Source organism: Trichoplusia ni, chromosome 15 (assembly GCF_003590095.1).
Source record: "Trichoplusia ni isolate ovarian cell line Hi5 chromosome 15, tn1, whole genome shotgun sequence".
NCBI lineage: Eukaryota > Metazoa > Arthropoda > Insecta > Lepidoptera > Noctuidae > Trichoplusia > Trichoplusia ni.
This window is the reverse complement of record NC_039492.1, coordinates 2,306,858-2,326,898: the sequence shown is the minus strand read 5'-3', so window position 1 is coordinate 2,326,898 and position 20,041 is coordinate 2,306,858. Positions and strand designations below refer to the sequence as shown.

General features: G+C 34.0%; 1 protein-coding gene across 3 annotated transcripts in view; it reads right to left on the bottom strand.

The window, feature by feature from the left end:
* LOC113501540 (RNA pseudouridylate synthase domain-containing protein 2-like) overlaps positions 1-20,041 on the bottom strand; it is a 388,829-nt gene that overhangs the window by 58,832 nt on the left and 309,956 nt on the right. The window contains exon 2 of one of the 3 annotated variants that reach the window (XM_026882726.1): positions 3,046-3,346. The exons of the other annotated variants lie outside the window; for them this stretch is intronic. Within the exon in view, the coding sequence (XP_026738527.1) occupies positions 3,046-3,228 (183 nt within the window). The 5' untranslated portion in view covers positions 3,229-3,346. The remainder of the gene's footprint in view (positions 1-3,045; positions 3,347-20,041) is intronic. 3 annotated transcript variants of the gene reach the window in all.

Sequence of the window (20,041 nt, the reverse complement as noted above, 5' to 3'; positions counted from 1 at the left end):
TACAATCAAGCCGATAAGGCGATTCTAGATATTTCTAATAATGCTAAAAGGCAGGTGCAATGTCCATTCATATGTATTACATGCAAATATATTTACATTTAATCCACAAGTAAAACCAGGTGCGGGAGATGTCGAAATAGGAACAGCACGCTCTGTTAGATATGCCTGTATTAGACATAGATAGATAGAGACATTTGTACATAGAGATGTGTGGGAAAAGGACAGCGCACTACAAGGTATAAAGCGGCGTCACTCTTTCACACCTGCAATGATTTCTAAATCAAAATGAAAATGAAAAGCACTTATTGAAGGCCAATTTTACATAGACATCTCCGCATACCGCCCGGTATGGAGAGATGTAGGAGGTGTCTATGTAAAATTACTAACTATGTATAAAACCCTTAATTCCTCTAGTAATTCTAATAGTGTTTGATCAGTTGAAGTGAGTCCTAGAAAATCGTATTTGACGAAACATCATTTGTAATAATAATACTTTATTTTTGAAAGTTATGTTTGATAAAACTTCTCGCAATTTCTATATTTTAGAGACTCGCTCATAAAGTGTAAAGTAATTTTCTAAAGAATAGCAAGTCCAGCGCATTATAATACAAGACTTATAGTCAGAACTAAAAATACAGACTAAAAATATAAACAAAACAACAGTAAAATAAATAAAACATTATACAAAAAAGACTATCAAAAAAATATTGACTCAATATCAACAAAATAACACTATAAATAAAACGAAGAGACATAAGTTTTACTAAGGTAAAGCCATATACAAATACAATGGCGAACGCTCTGTAAATGGATCGGGAAAACTCAATAATCCAATTAACAAATTGATGTTGAAATGTTTTAGGGGTCGCGGCTAAATAACTGTACAGAGATTCGTGTTTTGAACATGACGCGCCTGGACTAGTTGATTTATTAACTAAAACAAGTAAACAGGCGTTGTTCAGTGTCGGAAATATTGTTATCTATTATTGTAATAAAATGGTGGAAAAGTAAAATTTTAGATTTTCTCACGTTTTTTATACACACTTTTCTTCTTTGTTTGTCGTTCCGGTTTGATTTTTGTGGCACTTCCCGATAAGTTAAAATGAAATTAGCCTCAAGCAGTGTAGCTTCTAACCCGATTACAATGCAATTCATAACTATAAAAACCGCTGGACCGATTTTGATAAATTTTGACTGGAGTGACATTTAAAAACGTGGATTTTTCGATTCTTGAAATCTATTAATGTACTTTAAATATTATTAATAACTATATTGTTAAAAAATGCGTATTGCGTGCGTGCGTGCTTGTCTGTATGTAAAAAAGCATGCCAATTAATAAAAGCAATACATTTTGCATTGGCAACACAAGCTGTGTAGTTATATCAGAGTACATTAGACGCCCATAGTATCCAATACACACAAATTCAAATCTATCGGCCATCGTATAGTTTATAGTGAGGGTATTCCACCAGTAAATTACCTTTAGTAATATTGATAGGAGACCCACGTCAGGACACGGCTTTTACCATACATATACAACACAAAACAATATAGGATACGTAAATTTAGACTCTAGTGGGGCAATTTACGTGTAAACTTGTATCTTATTAAGGAAAACATGGTCTTTATAATTTGTAAAATAAATCCTATATTTCGTTCCATTATATATATTATACTACTCAAATCGAACGAGGAAAATTTAAGGAAATATGTTTTTTATATCATTCCCATCTATTTCACTGCTGGGCAGTAGACCCAACAGCCTTTCTTTCTTGCATCCATTTTTTAAATTTCGCAAAACAATAACTATTCCACTTAACGAATGGCCAAAAAAGTTTCCGATGATAAATACTTATAATTTTTTTCTAAGTAGCAAATATTATTAGACAATTGGTAGACCATGTGTAGATCATTTGCGATGACTCATAAAATCAATCGTTCAGCAGCGTAAATGCGATTCCTAACAATCGCAAGTCATCCAATCGTTTCAATCGCAATCAGAGGAATTATGGGAACAGCTTGTTCTGACAAAAGGATTTTGTTTCTTTCATTTATAGTATCATTGTAGCATACAGCGTAACTAATCCGATTCCATGGTCGTAATTAAGAAATACCCGTTTAGGAGATGAAAGAATATTTAAATGAAAGAGAAAGGTGTTGTGGCTAGGTTGTTTTGTGAGAATGTACAAAATGTTCTTGTGTCTTTGGGGTTTGTGGGTCTAAAACCACATGGATTTTTTTCTCTCTCTGTTGATAAAATATATCTAAAGTATACGTTGCAAAAGAAAATGCGGATTAAAAGCGACATGCTCCCTAACCTTTACGTCGTTTAGTTAATATGGAAGAAGTAAGACAACATAAACCGTTAATATTCCAACTGGTTTCGGTTCCAGCCACAAATTATACGAAAACCGTACAACAAATAAATCGTAAGGAAAATGCTCGTAAATAAAACCATTAGATGCCTACAAGAAGTCTTAGATATTTCCTTCTAATCTATTCTTAATTTCCTTCCAACCCCCATTTGCGCCGAAAAAATTATCATTACGACCACAAAAAACCAAACGGCAAGAATCTAGACGACTTTTTTGGTCATTTACAAATCTTTCTCGGTATTTTATCGCGACGTTATCGATAAGAGGCTTCCATCTTGTATAAGCGACTGCCAAAATATTAAAAGCACCGAAAAATCGATTTTGGATTATCGTTAAGATGTCGCGAAACCGTTTGGATCGAGAAGACGGGGTGATCTTAGAAACAAACTAAGTTAAACAGACGAAAATGTTTTTAAGATCTTAAAATGGTGTAAACTGCAATTTTATTTTATACCATTTGTTCTAAAGCTCTGAGTTAGCGCAAGAAATTTCGTTTTTATTATCGGTTGTATACGCATCCTCCATTTTATAGGAACAGTTGGAGGTATAGCTGTGTCGAAGTCAACAGTTATTATCGTAATAACCGTAGTGCTTATGCTAATAATCTGCTCTTTACATAAGTGTTGTTTCCAAATCAGAAATTACGTGTCTTTAACTTTTAAACCCGTACCTTTCTGCCAGGCTGCTGATGAGGCAGCTGAGGCGGCGCGATGAGCCTTAGCGGCGGGGGGGCGGGCGGCAGGGCGGCCAACAGCGGCGGCACCAGAGGCACCACGCCGCCCATTGGCAACGCCACCGCGAATTTCTGCAATCCCATAGTCCAGGGCAGAAACCATCCCCCTCCCGCCTGCATCGCGCCCCCCCCGGGCCCGTACCACGCCAGTGCGATCAGCTACCGACACCCCACATCAACACTAACACTGTTATCGAGAGATGCTTGTTGACATATATTGGGAACACTTCACTTATACCTGCGGACAAAGAAAGGATGTTATTAGTTATGCTGTGGGAATCATGAGAAATTGTTTCGTTGGGGTATTGTCTGGCATTTGTTTTGAAAATAATATTTCTATCAATCATTATGCACACAATTGTTCTTTAAGGTTCAAATTTCTCCAACTGCAAGTTTTCATTAACTAGCAAAGTTGAAACATCCATAAAGGCTGACTTCGCATACTCCCTTCCGGAATTCTAAGGATTTCGTGGTTCAAAGGATCCCCATTCAGCTAATACATGCCGCAAATGTGTGGTTAACTCTAATTTATTACTGGACTTGTGAGGAACTGGAATAAAGATTGACCATCCTTTTAGGGGAACATGTTAGAGTTTACACTTTAGCTAATATAATCAGACACTTATGCAATATTACGGATACATTTATAATGTTACGGATACGGATACGAAATGTTCTGGTATATAATTACGAAACAGATTTTCCTTTTAATGTTAGCTTGTGTGCCCATATACGGCAAGCAAGTTCCACCAGTCAAAGCACGAGTTCTCTTGGTTCTTTTTATATAAATACTTTTGCCACATCGCTAAACTGTCATGTTAGATGTGTATCCAATGATTTATGATGTTCATGCATATCGTCTGCTTCGCATTGACGTTAATATGAGAAAAACACAACTTTATACATATTATGTATGTATGTATGATCTTGAGTCGCGAGTAAGAACTTCTTACTCAAATATTCAAACCTAAGATAAAAGAAAAGAACTCTGATCTATCTTAAAACCATTCTATCAAGTCGTGTGTTCCCATTAATCTTATTTATACATCTTAAATGTCTGATCCTGTAACTGTACTCAAATACATTCCGTTGTCACCATTTCATCAAGGTATCCACGCGAGAAATTAACCCCACACACAAAAACTAAACCCGTTACATAAAACCACGTCAAATACGAAATCGATTACATCTCATTCTCCAACTTGCCTTACTCCGTTTCCCGAATTTCATCTAAAAGTTAGTCGAAGGTAGTTCTAAAAAAGCATCATACCTATCCCGTTTGTTTAGATTATATCGAAGACGTCTATTCGTATAGATCAAAGAGATTGCGACAGTCTGTGCGTACGGTTACTGGGGCGGAAAACTGAAAGAAAACGCCTGAAATACGCGTGTCATTGGGCAAGGCACACAGAAGTTTCAGTCGCTGTGATGTGGACGGATGTGGGCTCGAGTTTCTGAATTTTTGTGTCATTCGCCCGTTGACGAATTCCTTTTATACCTTTAGTTTTACAAAAATACTTGATATATTAAGAAAAAACTCAAGTTTTATTTAAGTCCTTTTAAACAATCTAATTATGGTAAGATTTCTTGAGTTGGAAAGACAATGTGTTTGTTACGTGACAACTGACAAGTTGTCGAGGAGCACATTTGTAACCATTCAGATTGCAGTCTGATTGCAACTTCACTTTTATTTCTTTTTCCTCTTTAAACGAATATTTACAACCAAGCTTAGCCTCAAATCTCAACACGTTACGACTTCGAAATTCGAAACAATGATTAACTTTTGTTAAACTTTGATTGTTTTAAACATGTCTACATGTGGCGGCAAAATTGAGAGGGATTCGAATTAACATACGATGGTATACCAAAATTTGTTTTCTACAAGCATTCTGCTTTCTTTTAGTACTTTTAGAATAGATGCTAATTGCATGCTAATTACCAGATTTAGGAAACAGGACTGTGATAGCGTTTTAAAGGAAATACGACACTACAAAGGTTGATATGGTACATGAATCCCATAAATCTATTCTACTAAATACAAATCTTCAAAAAATCCTGCTTAAAAGTTTGATCGAATATGAATTCGGTGCTCTCATCATATCAGGGTACCATAAAATATTTCTTTACCTAAAATTCTTTGCAGAGGCTTGAAGATTAAATTAACGTTAAACGAATTTTCTTAAAAGCGTGTAAGCTAGCAAAGTCAGTTTTCTCATCAGCGTTTTACGTTGAAATGTCGGATTTTAAAGCATTTTATGTAACAGAATTATTTTTAACGGTTTCCAAATGAGATCGATGTTTTGAGTCCCGTCCAAGAATCTAAAAAAGAAAATAATAGGATAGTGACTAAGTCTCGTCATTGTGGATATTATTTCAAGCATTGTTGATGTGCCATTTTTACTAGTGCAGTAATTTTCAACCGGAAATTTCGAGTGATTTAATTTTGCTTCTTCTTTAATTCTACGCACTATTTACATGTATGTTTAATAGTTATTAAACTCTCTTAGGTCTTGTTAACAGTGTATTCGAGCTTTTAATGTTGTACAAAGTAATATGCATTCATTTCGTAATGTTTGCATTGAAAATAGTTTTTATTTTCGTTTTAGCGTGCAACAATAAAACTGTATGTCAGTTCTACAGAAAAATGCAAAAGAATAATTAAACATTCCGAAAAACTAATAAAAGCCAACCCAAAAATAAAAAAATCGTAAACAAATTACACATTAACATACCGACGGTTGTTTTTTCGAAATTTTAATTTATACTCTGTATGTTACAGAATGTTTGACAGCAAACGTCAGTGTGTCAAAATGGCGGTTGTAAACGTCATTCTATGATTGCTTTATGGTGTTGCCAGAAACAATATGGTGTGTTATTGTGTTGCGGCCAGACTGCGGATGTGGATATAATTATGTTTTTGAAATATGCTTAAAATAATACATTTTTCTATTCACTGTTATGGTTATTTTTTTAATTATACATTTTCAAACAGTACGTTATTTTAAATTGTCTCCGACAGTTATAACTACTACTAATACGAAAGTTATGATGTAAGTATGTCTATATATTTTAGTTAAGATCAATCAAAGCCTAATTGCTTGACGCCCTCGTTTCGCACCGAATAGATGGGCCGTTGAACTGTGTAATGAGGAGGGCCCGACCTTCCAATATTTATAAACTGGTGTAGACATGTCTGATGACTATATACCGTTTGTAATTAAAATACTGGACAAGTATTATGTCTATCAACGAAACCCTGTCCCAGGTTTTGTTCTCGTATACCTTAGATAGTAGTTTTTGCATTTGTTGTTAACTTATTTATTTGTTATCAACCATCACAGTAATTATTCACTGGTGGTGGGATACATTTGCAAGAAAAAACTAGATGCACGAAAATATAAGTCAGAAGTCTTATTTTCATCTTTAGTGAATTTAGTATTTACTTCAAAACCTAAATAATTCAAGCAAACGAAATTACAAATTACTTGTAAAATCCATTAAAAATACCCTTTATTTCTAGATTTCACATATATACGTACTTGTACAAAGTGGGTCTTCTAGGTACGTTTTCAAGTGGCATTACAGTAATGATATTGGTAGTACATGCGTTAAGTGAAACGTTTTTATCGGGGAGTTTTTTGGGTATTGGATTAAGTGTATATTTGAATAAACATTACAGAGCACTTTAAGCCAATGTGTGCCAGCCGTGACATTGGGAACAGTTTATAGCTTTATACACACTAAGTAATTTAAGTAAAATATTTTTTTGCAGTTTACGATTTACGAGACTGTGTGTGGTATGTGCTGTTTAGATTTCAATTTAAATTAAACTGAAATAAGGATTTATTTTGACTGTAGGTACCTTCTAGCTTCGTCGAAGCTTCGAATTTATGGCATGTTGTTGTAATTTTTTCTATAGTACAATAATTGAGTACAGGTACATGAAGAACCAAATTTAAAGAGGATTTTTTATGGATGAAATGTGTCATGCGCCATGGACGGAAAGACAGCGTGTTGCTGTGGAGTCAAGCCGATTCTTTTCTCGCAGCAAAAGTACTAAAAAGCAGTGAAGGAATTATACGTGATGGTCGAATCTGGTTGACGTCCGAATATTTTGACCTTCAAAAATACTACTTTTAATGCTCACTTATGTGAATAAAGATTTTTTATTTGATTTTTATGCAATGAAAATCTATTTTTACATCGCTTAAAATTTGTAATTCGCTTAACAATTTTCTGACCTAAACAGGACATTTTAACAAAGTTTTAATATAAGTTTTAGTCTCACGATGTTAACGTATAGCGTTTCATTCCCAGGTCTGGATATAATTTATAATACCGACTGCTACGCTCAATGGTTTTGATGGCCTTTGCGCAATTATAAGGAACTTGCAATTTATGTTCGAAAACTAGTGTTTCTTGACATTCACATAGCTTTTTAAATTAATTTCTTAGCTTGGCTGGTTATGTGGTTTTGCTGATAAGGTTTGTTTAATTGATAAATGATAGGAAAGGGACTGAATAACACAGTATTTATCACTAAGGTCTAGCAATAAATAAAAAACGTAACTTTTAATACTGGAAAGCAATGTAATATTACAGATTATAATATAAACAACTCAACTCCTATCACTCAGAGAAATCTAATACGAGAAAAATAGATAAGCAATCATATACAGCTTCCAAGATTCAATTTATAAAATAAATACATTGAAAATTAAACAAAAGCGTTGCCATAGCAACCAAAAACCCTCAAGCCAAAAACAAAAGCACACACATGAACTTTGAATTCAAAATCTGAATATCATAAGCCGGTGTAAAACCCAGTCAAATAGGGTTAACAAATCGATGACCCATTATCAGGACAATGGGCGTTCTGTTCACATGTATGATGCCGCGTCAAAACCAGACATAGGGATGCCCTCAATTCGTTGACTTTGGTATCGGATACCGACACATGAGATAGACTTGTTTTATTTTCGTTTTGATGTGTAAAAAGGTTTTTTCGGTGGTGACTTACACGTGTGTAGTAAATATACTGGTCAAGAGCGAGTCGGAGTCGTGATACTGAGGGTTCAGCGCAAATAGATTAAAGATAAAAATCTTTTTTGGGTGATATGAACAAACGGACTAGCAGACGGAGAGACAGCGGAGCCTCAGTAATATTGTTCCTTTAGCACTATTTGCGTAAAAGACCAATATATTAACGAATATTTTCACATTCAGTAGTATAAAAGGTGGAAAAATTAATCAAGAAGATAATTTTAAAAGAAAAAGTATCTACTTCCAAAAATCGTTCAAGCTAAATGGAGAAGCGATATTTACATTATAATGTACTCGTACAAAAAGACAAAGAAACTTCTTAATTTACAAGAAAACATTCATAAGATCTTAGGAGAAATCCTGGTATTTGCATCTAAGGTATGCTTAGAATATTTTATACCGTACATCACTAAACGTCCCTTTCGAGACGAATCTCAAATACCTCTCATAAAAATACTGATCTTCTCCTTTAAGGTCTATTCAGACGATACGAGAAATATCCTCCATACCGTCCATAGTCTAAATCAGCTTTAACCCCCAAAATAATTTCTACATCAATGTCACAATCCGAAGAAAGGAATCCCAATGATCATCCATTTCAAAACGGAACAATGAGAGATTATTTTCGGGAAACCAAAACCGGTACCCAATTACCTAGGATTGTATTACTCATGGCCGCAAGCTCACTAAGCCCCAAAAATAGAAATATTAACGTAGGAGACAACGGTATACGAATTGTAGAGCTCTATCCCGCTCGCACAACGTCGATAGTAGAGATTTGGGAGTTCGTTGTAGTGGTACTGATTGGTCCCTTTCATAGAACGAAATATGCCGAAATGTCCTAGCTATCGATCCCTATATTGTCCGAGAGATTTGATTCGATATTTATCAATCATTGTTCTGTACCCATTGTTTGCAGCTCTATTATTATTGTGTAATTAGTATCGATAGTGTGCAGTTGTTTGAGGCTTGTGTCGATATTGTTGTTTTGAGGGATATGTGTTTGAATGGATTTGACAATGTGACAATGTTAATGATGATTTCTGGTTTAGGAGTTAGGCATGATTTGTTTGATGTGGTGCTTTAAAAGGTTTTGATAGGTTTGGTTGTTTAGACTCGGATGCCGCGGTAGGGGCACCAATTTGAAAAAAATACGGGTATAAGATTGATTAAGGGAGAATTTCATAATGGGGAGTATGCCCAGTTGTGGGTTATTCAAGGCGACAATGAAGGAACAAAATTTGTAGAATAACTCAATAAAACCACTCTCTAAATAATAAATATACATTTACCGATATCTTTCTTGGCATTCCAAACCCAGAATCATGAATTAAGTTCGTTAGTAAGACTTTAAACATACACAAAACATACTGAAAACATTATTTCTGGAGAAATGCGTTTGAAGCTCAAAACAAAAGGAAGATTGTGTTTATAAATTAACGTAACAATAGTTGCGACGTCAAAACCGGGTCAAAGTATCGGCATTTGGCATATCGTCAAACAAAAGTCATTTAAACTGCACAGTTTATATATTCTGGTGACAGTTTATATATAACAATAGCAAGGTGGTGTTCGTTTGTGGTATTTTGGTGTTTATTAACAATGGCGGGTAAAATTTGTTGTTGGAATATTTGAAAATGAAGAATGATTTTGTGAAGATCGAAATATGTCTTACTTGAAAAGGAGAGGAGATATAATTAAAATATGTATTGTCTCAATAGAAATCACGGAAATCAAAGAAGACTAAATAAGTGGATAGGCATACTTAAAGGGATTTAAACATCAGTTAGAAAGAATATAAAGATAATGCATACTGAATTGTCTTAGAAGTACAAAATAGTAGGATAATAATAACCAAAAACAATGGATTATTAAAAATGCTTGAATGTCATCGTAAGTTATTCAATTTTAAATTAAAAAAACTACTCGTCACATTCACTCAAAAATCAGACCTCACCTATAATACCATTCATAGATACAACAAATAAACGAAAATAATTCGAACATATAACAATCAAATTCAAAATCATAAAAGGAACAAAACCATTCATTGAAACCTCTTTACACGCCTCAACGATCCCTATCACCAAATCGATACATCGATTTAGAAATTCGACTAATCGATTACAAATAGGGGGATCGGTTCAATTTCGATCATTGGACCGGAATTTATGGCCAGTTCCTCCCACATAACAATGTGAATAGTCGAACGTTCTTTTAATAATTAAATACGTGGGAACGGGTCCTATTATTTCGTTTATGGGTCAACTACTTTTGATTTGAAGCTTCACTTACAATACGAACGTAGCATAATCAGATTGGTGAGTACTTTCCAAAGTTTATAATCTCTTCATTTGTTCGGTATTTATTTTAATTAATTGTGGGAAATAAAAAAAAATTGCCGGCATCTCTTTTCAATTGGGTCACCCAAGATTTCAAATTGGATTTCAAATCTTATTCAAATCAAACATTAAAGTAACATGCACACAGACACCCAGACTCAGAACAAGCATTTGTGGATCATATCCTATGCGGGGATCGAACCTGCGACACGACGTGCAGTGTGGGTTTGTCGTGATGACCTTAAACCACTCGGCTTACTATTCTATATATGTATATATTATTTGAAAAAGCTTCAAGTAGTTGGATACTAAAATTACAGGTCATTTAAATAAGATATACCATACATTTAGAAACACGTCTTCAATACAAGTTCAAACTATTGATAGTATACCGTCCAGCCATTGCTCACGGACGTTTACACATAAAATAGGGTACTGCAGCCATCAAAGGGCGCATAGAACACCTTAGCTCTCTGCAAACAATTATTGAAAACAGTCAACATAGCCGAAATCGGCTGGGAAGTATATGTATATCTATGTATTTACATATATATTGATGGTATACTAGTGTCAAAGTGCATAATTACTAATTAGCATTTAAGTCGATTCCATTTTAAATTTATGATGTATTCTCCTTAACGAAAGGGCAATGAACTGATTTGGAGGTGCCCTTGTAAAGTTAAAAACTTTTATAACAACAAAAATGTTGTGGCTAATAAATGGTTTTGGACGAGTGAATAAAAAAAATTGTATCAGGTAAAATAAAATATAATATTTTACTTAGGCAGGTATTTTGGTCCACACGTTTATCACCTAATGTTACCTAAGCTTAAAATAGTGAAATTAAATCCTTAAAATTTTCGCCGTCAAGAGCAACTAGAAATACACGATTCAATTATTCCTAGAAATAAACTAACCATTTAATTTGCACTAAAAAGCTTTTATAGGAAATTTCTTTTTATTTTATAGGAATATAGGAAATTTCGATTAAATGCTTTTTGCTGCTGAAAAAGCATTTAATCGAAATTTCCTATATTCATAAAGAAAAATAAATCTCGTCTTAAAATAACTCCGCAAAAATTACTTTCCCATGACATTTAAAGGAACTGTCTTACCAAGTTTGAAACTACACCCTTGGGTACGAAAACCAGGTCACTTAATACTGAGCCATGTAGGTCAGTGTGCCAAAAAATATCGTAACTGCAAAAAGACTATGATTATGGTTTAACCAAGGACAAAGGTAAAGAGTATGTCTGTATGTCTGATGCATAATAGTTAGGTATTATGTCTGTACAAAGGAAGAACAACACTATGTTTATGTCACAACACTAGTAATGTAAGGTTGTTGTTTAAGTGGGTGCTTGTTTGTTTACAGAAAACAGGCCTGCTGTTTACTGCTGGTTTATAAAAAAAAATTGAAATCAACAGTAATGAGAAAATCTAAAATTGTAAAAGTCTGCTACCTGTCTTGACAAGCTTAATTTCAAAACGTTTGAAGTTCAAATAGCTCTATAGATTTATCTTCAGAATCAGTCACGGTTACATTTTGCTGATTTTAAATAAAACTACCAAACGGAAGGGCAGCAATATTATTACCTTTATCTCTTTCAATTACCGTTTTAATTAAAAATGCCGAAAATTTACAGAAAAAAATTACAATTCGTAACAGTATACCACTTTAAAGTCCTTTAGGGATTAAACAAAAGTAGCACTAAAAAAATAAGTAAAGATGGTATCAGTTTTCTTACAATTTTAAGTAACTACGTCGTCTTGGGAATTGGCCCTCTTTTCATATTACGACCTTAGGCCCTTCATGTCTAGGTTTAAAAGGTCATAAAATAGGTCAAAGGCTTCGCAAATATTAGTCCATTAAATTCACGAGTGGGCCTCCAATTTGGGGAATCTGTTTGGAAAAACTTAACAATTTTACGCAGTCGGGTAATAAGAAGTTTAGGTCTAATTATAATCTGTTAATAGGCATAATTATCATTTTAAACCGTTATAGGTTTCAATGTATGTATTTTTCTGTTTGCATCAAATGAATTTAAAAAATAAAGTTCCATATTAAAAACGAAGTATACTTTATTAACTTCTTGCTTCTGACATTTCGCATTGAATAGCAATAAAAAAGATTTATTCAGCGTTCTGTTTTATACTATAAAGATAATCAAGAAAAAAGTGAAACGAACGCTACAAAAACCGAAACGCAAGTAAATTCAAAATTGCAGTAAAAAACCTCGGAGCGAGCAAATGGGGACTTATTAATCCCTTCGCCCTTTATCGAGCTTATTAGGTAACACAATGGCTGGAGAGAAGAAGAAAAAAAACGAGAAAGAAAAAAATATGGCGTCGCCTCGTAAATCGGATCGAGTGATGCATAATGTTTGCAAATTGCGACCGGACGCAGCGACTTTTTCAACCAAACTTATTTCGCATACAATAAATTACAATGAGAATACATTTCGAGATAAATTTAAAGTTTCATATTCATTTTTGTTGGTGTTAAGTCGACTTTGGTATTTGACGCTGCGTTTCTTTAGTTACGAAAATGTTTTTTTTTAAATTACCTCAAAAATCAGTACCTAGGTATAGACTAGGGCCTATCCTTACAGTAACAGCTTAAAATGAGTGTTATAGTACTCGTTTTTGGAAATATACGACGCCTTCACTAAAAACATAATCCTCGTGGGGGATTTCGTAAACATTGAAGTCACATGCACAAGACACTCAGACCTAAATCAAGCATTTTTGGGTCATATAAATACTTGTCCTTCGCGGGGATCGAACTCAGGATACGTCGCGCACAGTGTATTTGACGAGGTGACCTACTCACCCACTCGTCTATCCGGGAAGTTGTGGAAGTGAGATACCGCGCTACAAAGTGTAATATGCCGTCTAGCTTCCTTACCGAGTTCTAATTCAAATCTTTTTAACAAAGCAGGCACAGCTAAGATATCTTTTAACCAACAGCTTTTTTCAAAATATACGTGTGATGGATTACGAATTCAAGCAAAGTCAAGTATAGCAAAGTCAGCTTTCTATCAACGGGTCTAAACTATAAATGGACTTTATGATACCATACTACAAGTCCAACAAAAAGTTCCCACATGAAAACGTTAACCAGTTTCTTCGATATAATTTCTTAATATAAATTAAATCCCACCGCACAAAGTATATTAAAATCATCATCATTTATTTTAAAATGCCAGTAGTCACACACATTCGGACATTATGAAGTAGTAAGTAAGCAATGAGAAGTCGATTAGCATCAGTCATTTGCTGAATCGCCAATTATTGTAGCAGCCTGGGGAATTGTGGGTCCATGTTATTAAAGGGTTAAAAACCTGGGTAACGATTGTGGCCCAAGGGCTTAGTCGGATACGTTTGAATGTGACTGCAGATTCGAATCTGAATAAGTAGTAGTCGTGATTTCCAAAATAGCATGTACTTCTTTTGATTTTGTTGTAAGGTACGTGCAATCAATCTTGGACGCAGGCTTTGATTGATTTGATAGATTGATTTGATGATTTTCTAGATTATTTCAAGACATCATTGACTAGGACAGGCAAATGTCTTTTTGTGAAGAAAAACTTTAGAAGAACAAAAACAGGTCTCTACTTATTTGGAACTCCCTTAAAAGAGAGAAAATTCACAGTCGTAGTTAATAATATGCGGTGCTTTCAAAACATAAAATAATCCTTAGCTCGGTTATGGAATTATTTATAATAAACCTAAGACTAGACCATTACTTTTTAAAATAGGTACTAAAATTAATTTTCAAACCCTTAAACTTAATAACCAGACTATCCAATTCCCAATTATATTCAAATCAGAACCGGTTCTGCTAGAATATCTTTAATACAGAGAACTGACGCCCGGCCATCGAAACGCAATTAAACAGATAATAACACTGGTTATCATTTCGGCAACGAACAAAAGGTTAAGGGCTGTGTTTAAACCGGTTTAATTAAAGGGCTCGGTAACATACGAAAGGTTAAACTATTGATTGAGGTCCAGTTAGGAGCCGTCCAATTGTTGGTAAGAGTGGTGTTTGTTTTGTTGGTTGAATTGAATTGTTGTTTTCTCTTCTTTATAAAGGATATCTACAATACATCGCATTTGATAAATAAATCTTAAACGATAATGTCCAAAATGGTTACCCATTTAATTTTAGACGGCCTATGAACGTTGAAGCAAATACAAAATTGACATTTAAGAAGTGTGAAATGAATGTGAGCATAAATGTTTGTTAGGATTTTAAAATTTTATCCCAAAAAATCGGTTATTCTTTTTTTATTGCGATAGACTATTTTTGTCGTTGGAAAATAAACCTTATTGCCAGGCACAAAAACCGTACTTTAAATTTGACATCGGTCTGTTTAAAAACCTGTCTAATTAATATTTTTTACTCTCAAAGGTAGACAGTAAAATCTTGTTCCGAAAACTATAACATCTAACCAAGACTTTCTCGGTAAACCTCTGATAAGCTGTGAAGGTAAACATCGTAAAGGAACCTGGAGTTAATTGCCTGACATCGTCACCCCGACGTGAGTAAACAAGTTCAATGCTTGTTCCTTTGCTCTATAAAACTGTTTGATCGCGTGAGTCAAACAGGTCAATCGCGGACGAGTAATGCAATTATATAATGAGTTGGGTGATTTTTTATTATTTTTGGAGGTTGATTTTTGGGGTTCCGTAATTGAAGCTAAAAAACGGAGCCGTTTGACTGAGCTTCCGGCGCCTGTAAGTGTGTGTGTGCCATCAGGCTTTAATCACATGATTCGGGATAGTTGGATGGTTGAGATTGACGAAGTTTTAATATGAATAAAAATCCAGGTTAAAAATCGAAAGTTTCGGTTGTGTATTCGATGGGTGCTTGTTTTGCCTATAGTAATATAGCCTATTTATTCGGAATCCTCAAAGTTGTGAGTCTGGCCCGCATTCCGTTTTAACCTTTTGAGTACAGAATTCTACTTTCCTGGGGCATTACGAACCCTTTCAACAGAAAACATACACAATACGCAAACCAAGCACTTCAAACATCAAACGACACCAAAAAATCGCAGCGATCATCCCAGCGTATGTGAAACCCCCTTACAACAGTCCCGAGTCCCAACATTAAGGCATTCTGATTAGGGAACATAAATTTCAAAGCTTTGATGAGAGAACGCCTCGCGAACCTCATTTTTTAGCAAGCAAAGGGTCGAGTTGACTTGTAAAAATATTGGAATACGTTATACAAATTTTAATACAATGAATATGCAAAGGGATTGTGGGATGCCACATTATAAGATACAGTCGGTTTGGTTTTTATATTCAGGCTGTTTTTTTTTTATAAAGGGGCGTATTGAATAATATTATTTTGTACTTGATTCTGGGTGTGCAAATAGAATTTTGTTTTATGAGGTTTTTTCAGCAAATTTTTTGTAGGGATTTTAGAGGTTTGTGGAATTTGGTTAAATTAGTTCAGGTTGTTGTGACACTTCCATTTTTCAACTCCTATCCGACTTCACCAACCTTATCATAACCTACACAGGCTGTAGTATTTTGTGGTACTATAAATATTAAGTTGTACTATATGTACATAAAAAAAAGAAGAAACGGAAAAGCGCGAATCGGAGTAATGACACTGAGTGTTCCTTACAAAAATCCTAAAGAAAAACAAATATAAATAAATACTTACATACGGACATATAACAACACTTATCTTAGTAGCGATATAGGTATTCAAATTGTCAAATAAAATGAAGGCAACGACTAACAAAACCACAACATAAATGAAAACTAAACATCACAATATTGAAAACTGGAATAATTTACAACACACAATATCTCATATAGGTCTAAATTATTCTCAAGTCACATATATATTTCATAATAATTTACGAGCAAAACCGGGCGTGGCAATTGTTTATTGCGTGTCATATGATTCTGTATTAACGTCGAATACTATTTGTGGAATATAGGTCGGCCATATGTAGTCTGAAAATTGACACCAGTAACATAAAATGAGTAGAACTATCTCCAAATATATGCAAGTACAAATAAAACACTAAATACCTTGAAAAATTGTAAGCTAAGGAAACCCAATACAAGATGACCAACAACCAATTCTCATCATGCATTAAAAATGAAATTAAAATCTGCGCTAATATGTTCAAAAGTTTGTGGTATCGTATCACCTAAACTACAACACCGATCGCGATAAGATTTTTTTATTTCATAATCGTATAACCAGAAAAGTTTTAGGCATATCATTTTTTTTTTATATTATTAATCCTGCATCACATTTTACACATTTATTACAGCACGTTAACGCATCCTCCCATTTTATTTAAAAACAATGGTTGTCCCAACATTTTGACACATGATGGCAACACAGGCCTGCTATAACGTTGACCTATTTCCCTCAGCTGATTTTATGACTCGAACAAAGATAAGTGGGTAATTTGTGCCCCCTTGTAGCAATGAGGTTAATTTGACCCGTATATTTTAGCCATAGATAAATATTATTATGAGTCCATTTCCCTGTAGGGAAATTTTGCTAAATGTTACGTTTTAATGCAAAAGAACAGAAAAGTAAACAAAGAATTTAAGTGTGTATTGATAAACGTCAAAAATGTGCAGCTGATCTAGTGTGATAGTTCATTTGTTATAGCAGATACAATGTTAGTCGTTGAATATACATATGATAGTATGGTTCATAACATAGAAGGCCTTTTGACCATGACAAGCAGAGGAACGGACAATGACGGTTTAGAAGGCGGGTCTAGTTGGTACCTTTTAGTTACAAATCAAAGCATATCAAATCAAATTAAATCATTTATTTCATTTTGTTTTCTTTCTTTGGGCAATTCAGAGTACTGACTAAACTTAGCCTAGGCACACCCGTGTTTCAGGCAGATTCCTAGGAACGAAATCAAAATAGACCTAATAATAAAACGCGTCATGGCGAATATCTCTCTCTCGAAGGCTCTATCGTTTTGACTTCGTTTTAGCATTGTCATTTCGTAGCATTGGTCAATACATTTTTTCTATCCCTTTCTAACGACCATTGAAACAAAAATGAAACGCACTTATTGGTCATGATGTAATTTTTGTATCTTTTATTCTTAATGACTCGCGTTTGACCCCTACTACGCAGTTTCTACTATTTACCAACCTGTCAAATATTTTACACTTACGCGGTAATGCGAATACATAACCAATGGTTAAATATTCAAATTACTTGAACAATTTAAGATCTCATTTATTATTCGTAAAGATTGTCTTAAGTTAAAGACAAACTGATGCCACATTTGAATCGTAAGCAACACATTATCGCGTAGACTTTTAACAAAATATAATTATAATTACTGAGTGTATTTGTATGTTATGTTTGTTACTTTTTCACGCCCAAACGGCTGAACCGATTTCCATTTTGAAATGGAGGTAGCTGACACCTTGGATTATAAATACGCTGCTTCTATCCGACCTCGAAAAATGAGAGTATTGTTTTTGCAGCTTTAACTGATATCCAGGCGAACGAATCCGGGAGCAACAGCTAGTATAACTATATCTAAAAATTAAATAGAAATGTACTTATGAAAAGTTATCAGACCTTAAGTTCAGTATTTTTTTATTTCTATGTGACATTACTTAGGCTTTAGCTTTAAAGTTTCAAAACAGTATTTATAAAAGCCAGCGTTTAAGAAAAAATATACAATCTGTGAAACTCGGTCAGTGGGTCAGACATTCAAACAAAAAGGCATATAAAAACAGGTTTTCAACAAAATATAACACAAAATACAATACCTAAGTGTTCGTAAGGATTCGAAGGAATGACGTCATAAGGTTCTACAAAGGAAAAGGTCGAGGGCTTTTCTATAAAATTTCAAAGAAAAAGACCTTATAAATGCTAAATTATTTTATTGCTGTGCAAAAAAATAAATAGGTATGCTAACAAGATATACAACATAAAAAGTTTAAATATATGTACCTACTTGGTTTGTTATGGCCATTTGTATAATAAAAAAAACATACGTAGTAATTACGAATTATCTGTGTTTATTAAACCTAAAAGAAATCAAACATGCCCTAAATTCTAAGGGTTTTCCGATGTACCACTTCACTTACAAAGTGTGTTACTGGTGTTAGAGATTCAGCTGCTAATAGACCTCTGACCTATTTCAAAACCCCCTAATGAGTAATTCTCAGATTTCCTAACGATACATTCCTTTTTCAGTTTTTTGGCTACTGATAATGACTTTTTAATACGCACATGAATTCGCAAAGTCATTGTTGTGTGTCTTAAGGCTTTTGACTTGTCAGTTTAGCTCACATAGTAACTATTAAGTCATCTTCGTTTCAACGGTTATGCCACTAGACTACCACTGCTCTTCAAAGAATATATGACATCTGATTGAATATAGATCAAATACTTAGTAATTGGGACCTACAATAGAACTGCTCAAATCCTGACTTAAGTACAGATTAAAGATTCTATACTGCACGTAAACAGTACGCTTTATATTTTAACTCACATACAAACATACAAAGCTAATATATGTTAAATACGTAAATAGGTAAGTAGAGTCAGTAAAAGCATAAGCTATTTATATGTGCATTATACCTTATAAATTATGTGATATCGTTAACGTGCATAAGCCGCATAAATTACTTTATTATTTCTATCATTATCGATAAAATGGAAATAGAAGCTCTTGGAATAAACATGTGTTAATAACAAATGTCTGTAGCAGAACTTTTCTTGTATAATGTCTTATGGTTTTTATTAGTAAGCCTAAATAAGATCTCACTATTGGGCTATGGGATTAAGGAGTTTTGTAATATTTTAATATATTTAGCGGAAACAGACCAATAGTGAAAACTGACAGTGCATTTGATTCATTACATTAACGGCCGCTTTCTATATTCGATCTCAATCCCTAATTTACGGATCGAGATTGACATTTGAATCCATTTTCAACTTTTAGTGTTTCTATAACCGATCCATGGATCGTTTTCTCGATCTTTTTCTTCAATCTATCTTTGGGAGGGCGGATCGAGATTTTAGATTGGTATTTATATGAAAGTGACAGTTATGCGTTTTCTATAACCGATCTCTGGTTTTGACAAATCGATTTTCGACGTTTTTGATCTATAATCGCGATCCCCAAATTTTTACGGATTGTACTGAGAAATCTGTGTAAATAGAAATATTTTCAAGTGATAGTGATAGCGATCTTGAAGTATTAGCTCAGCTATCGGACTGGGATAGTAGTGACAGCGAAGACGAACAAAATCTGTCCTCAAAATTTGTAATTGTGATTGTGATGTATCGAGTGGCTGTTTTTTTTTCTGTACTTTACTTGTAAACGGGGGTCAAGGATTTAAGCTAAAGACGAGCGCTCAGTAATTCTTTTGGATTGCTAAGCATAAGCTGACGCTTAAACTTTTTTTCTTTCGGTTTTATAGTTTTTGTGTACTAAGTACACTTTTACCAATATCTGTAATACTGGAATCAATTGATAACGATTATAATATTCTCGTTTTGATTTATTTATTTA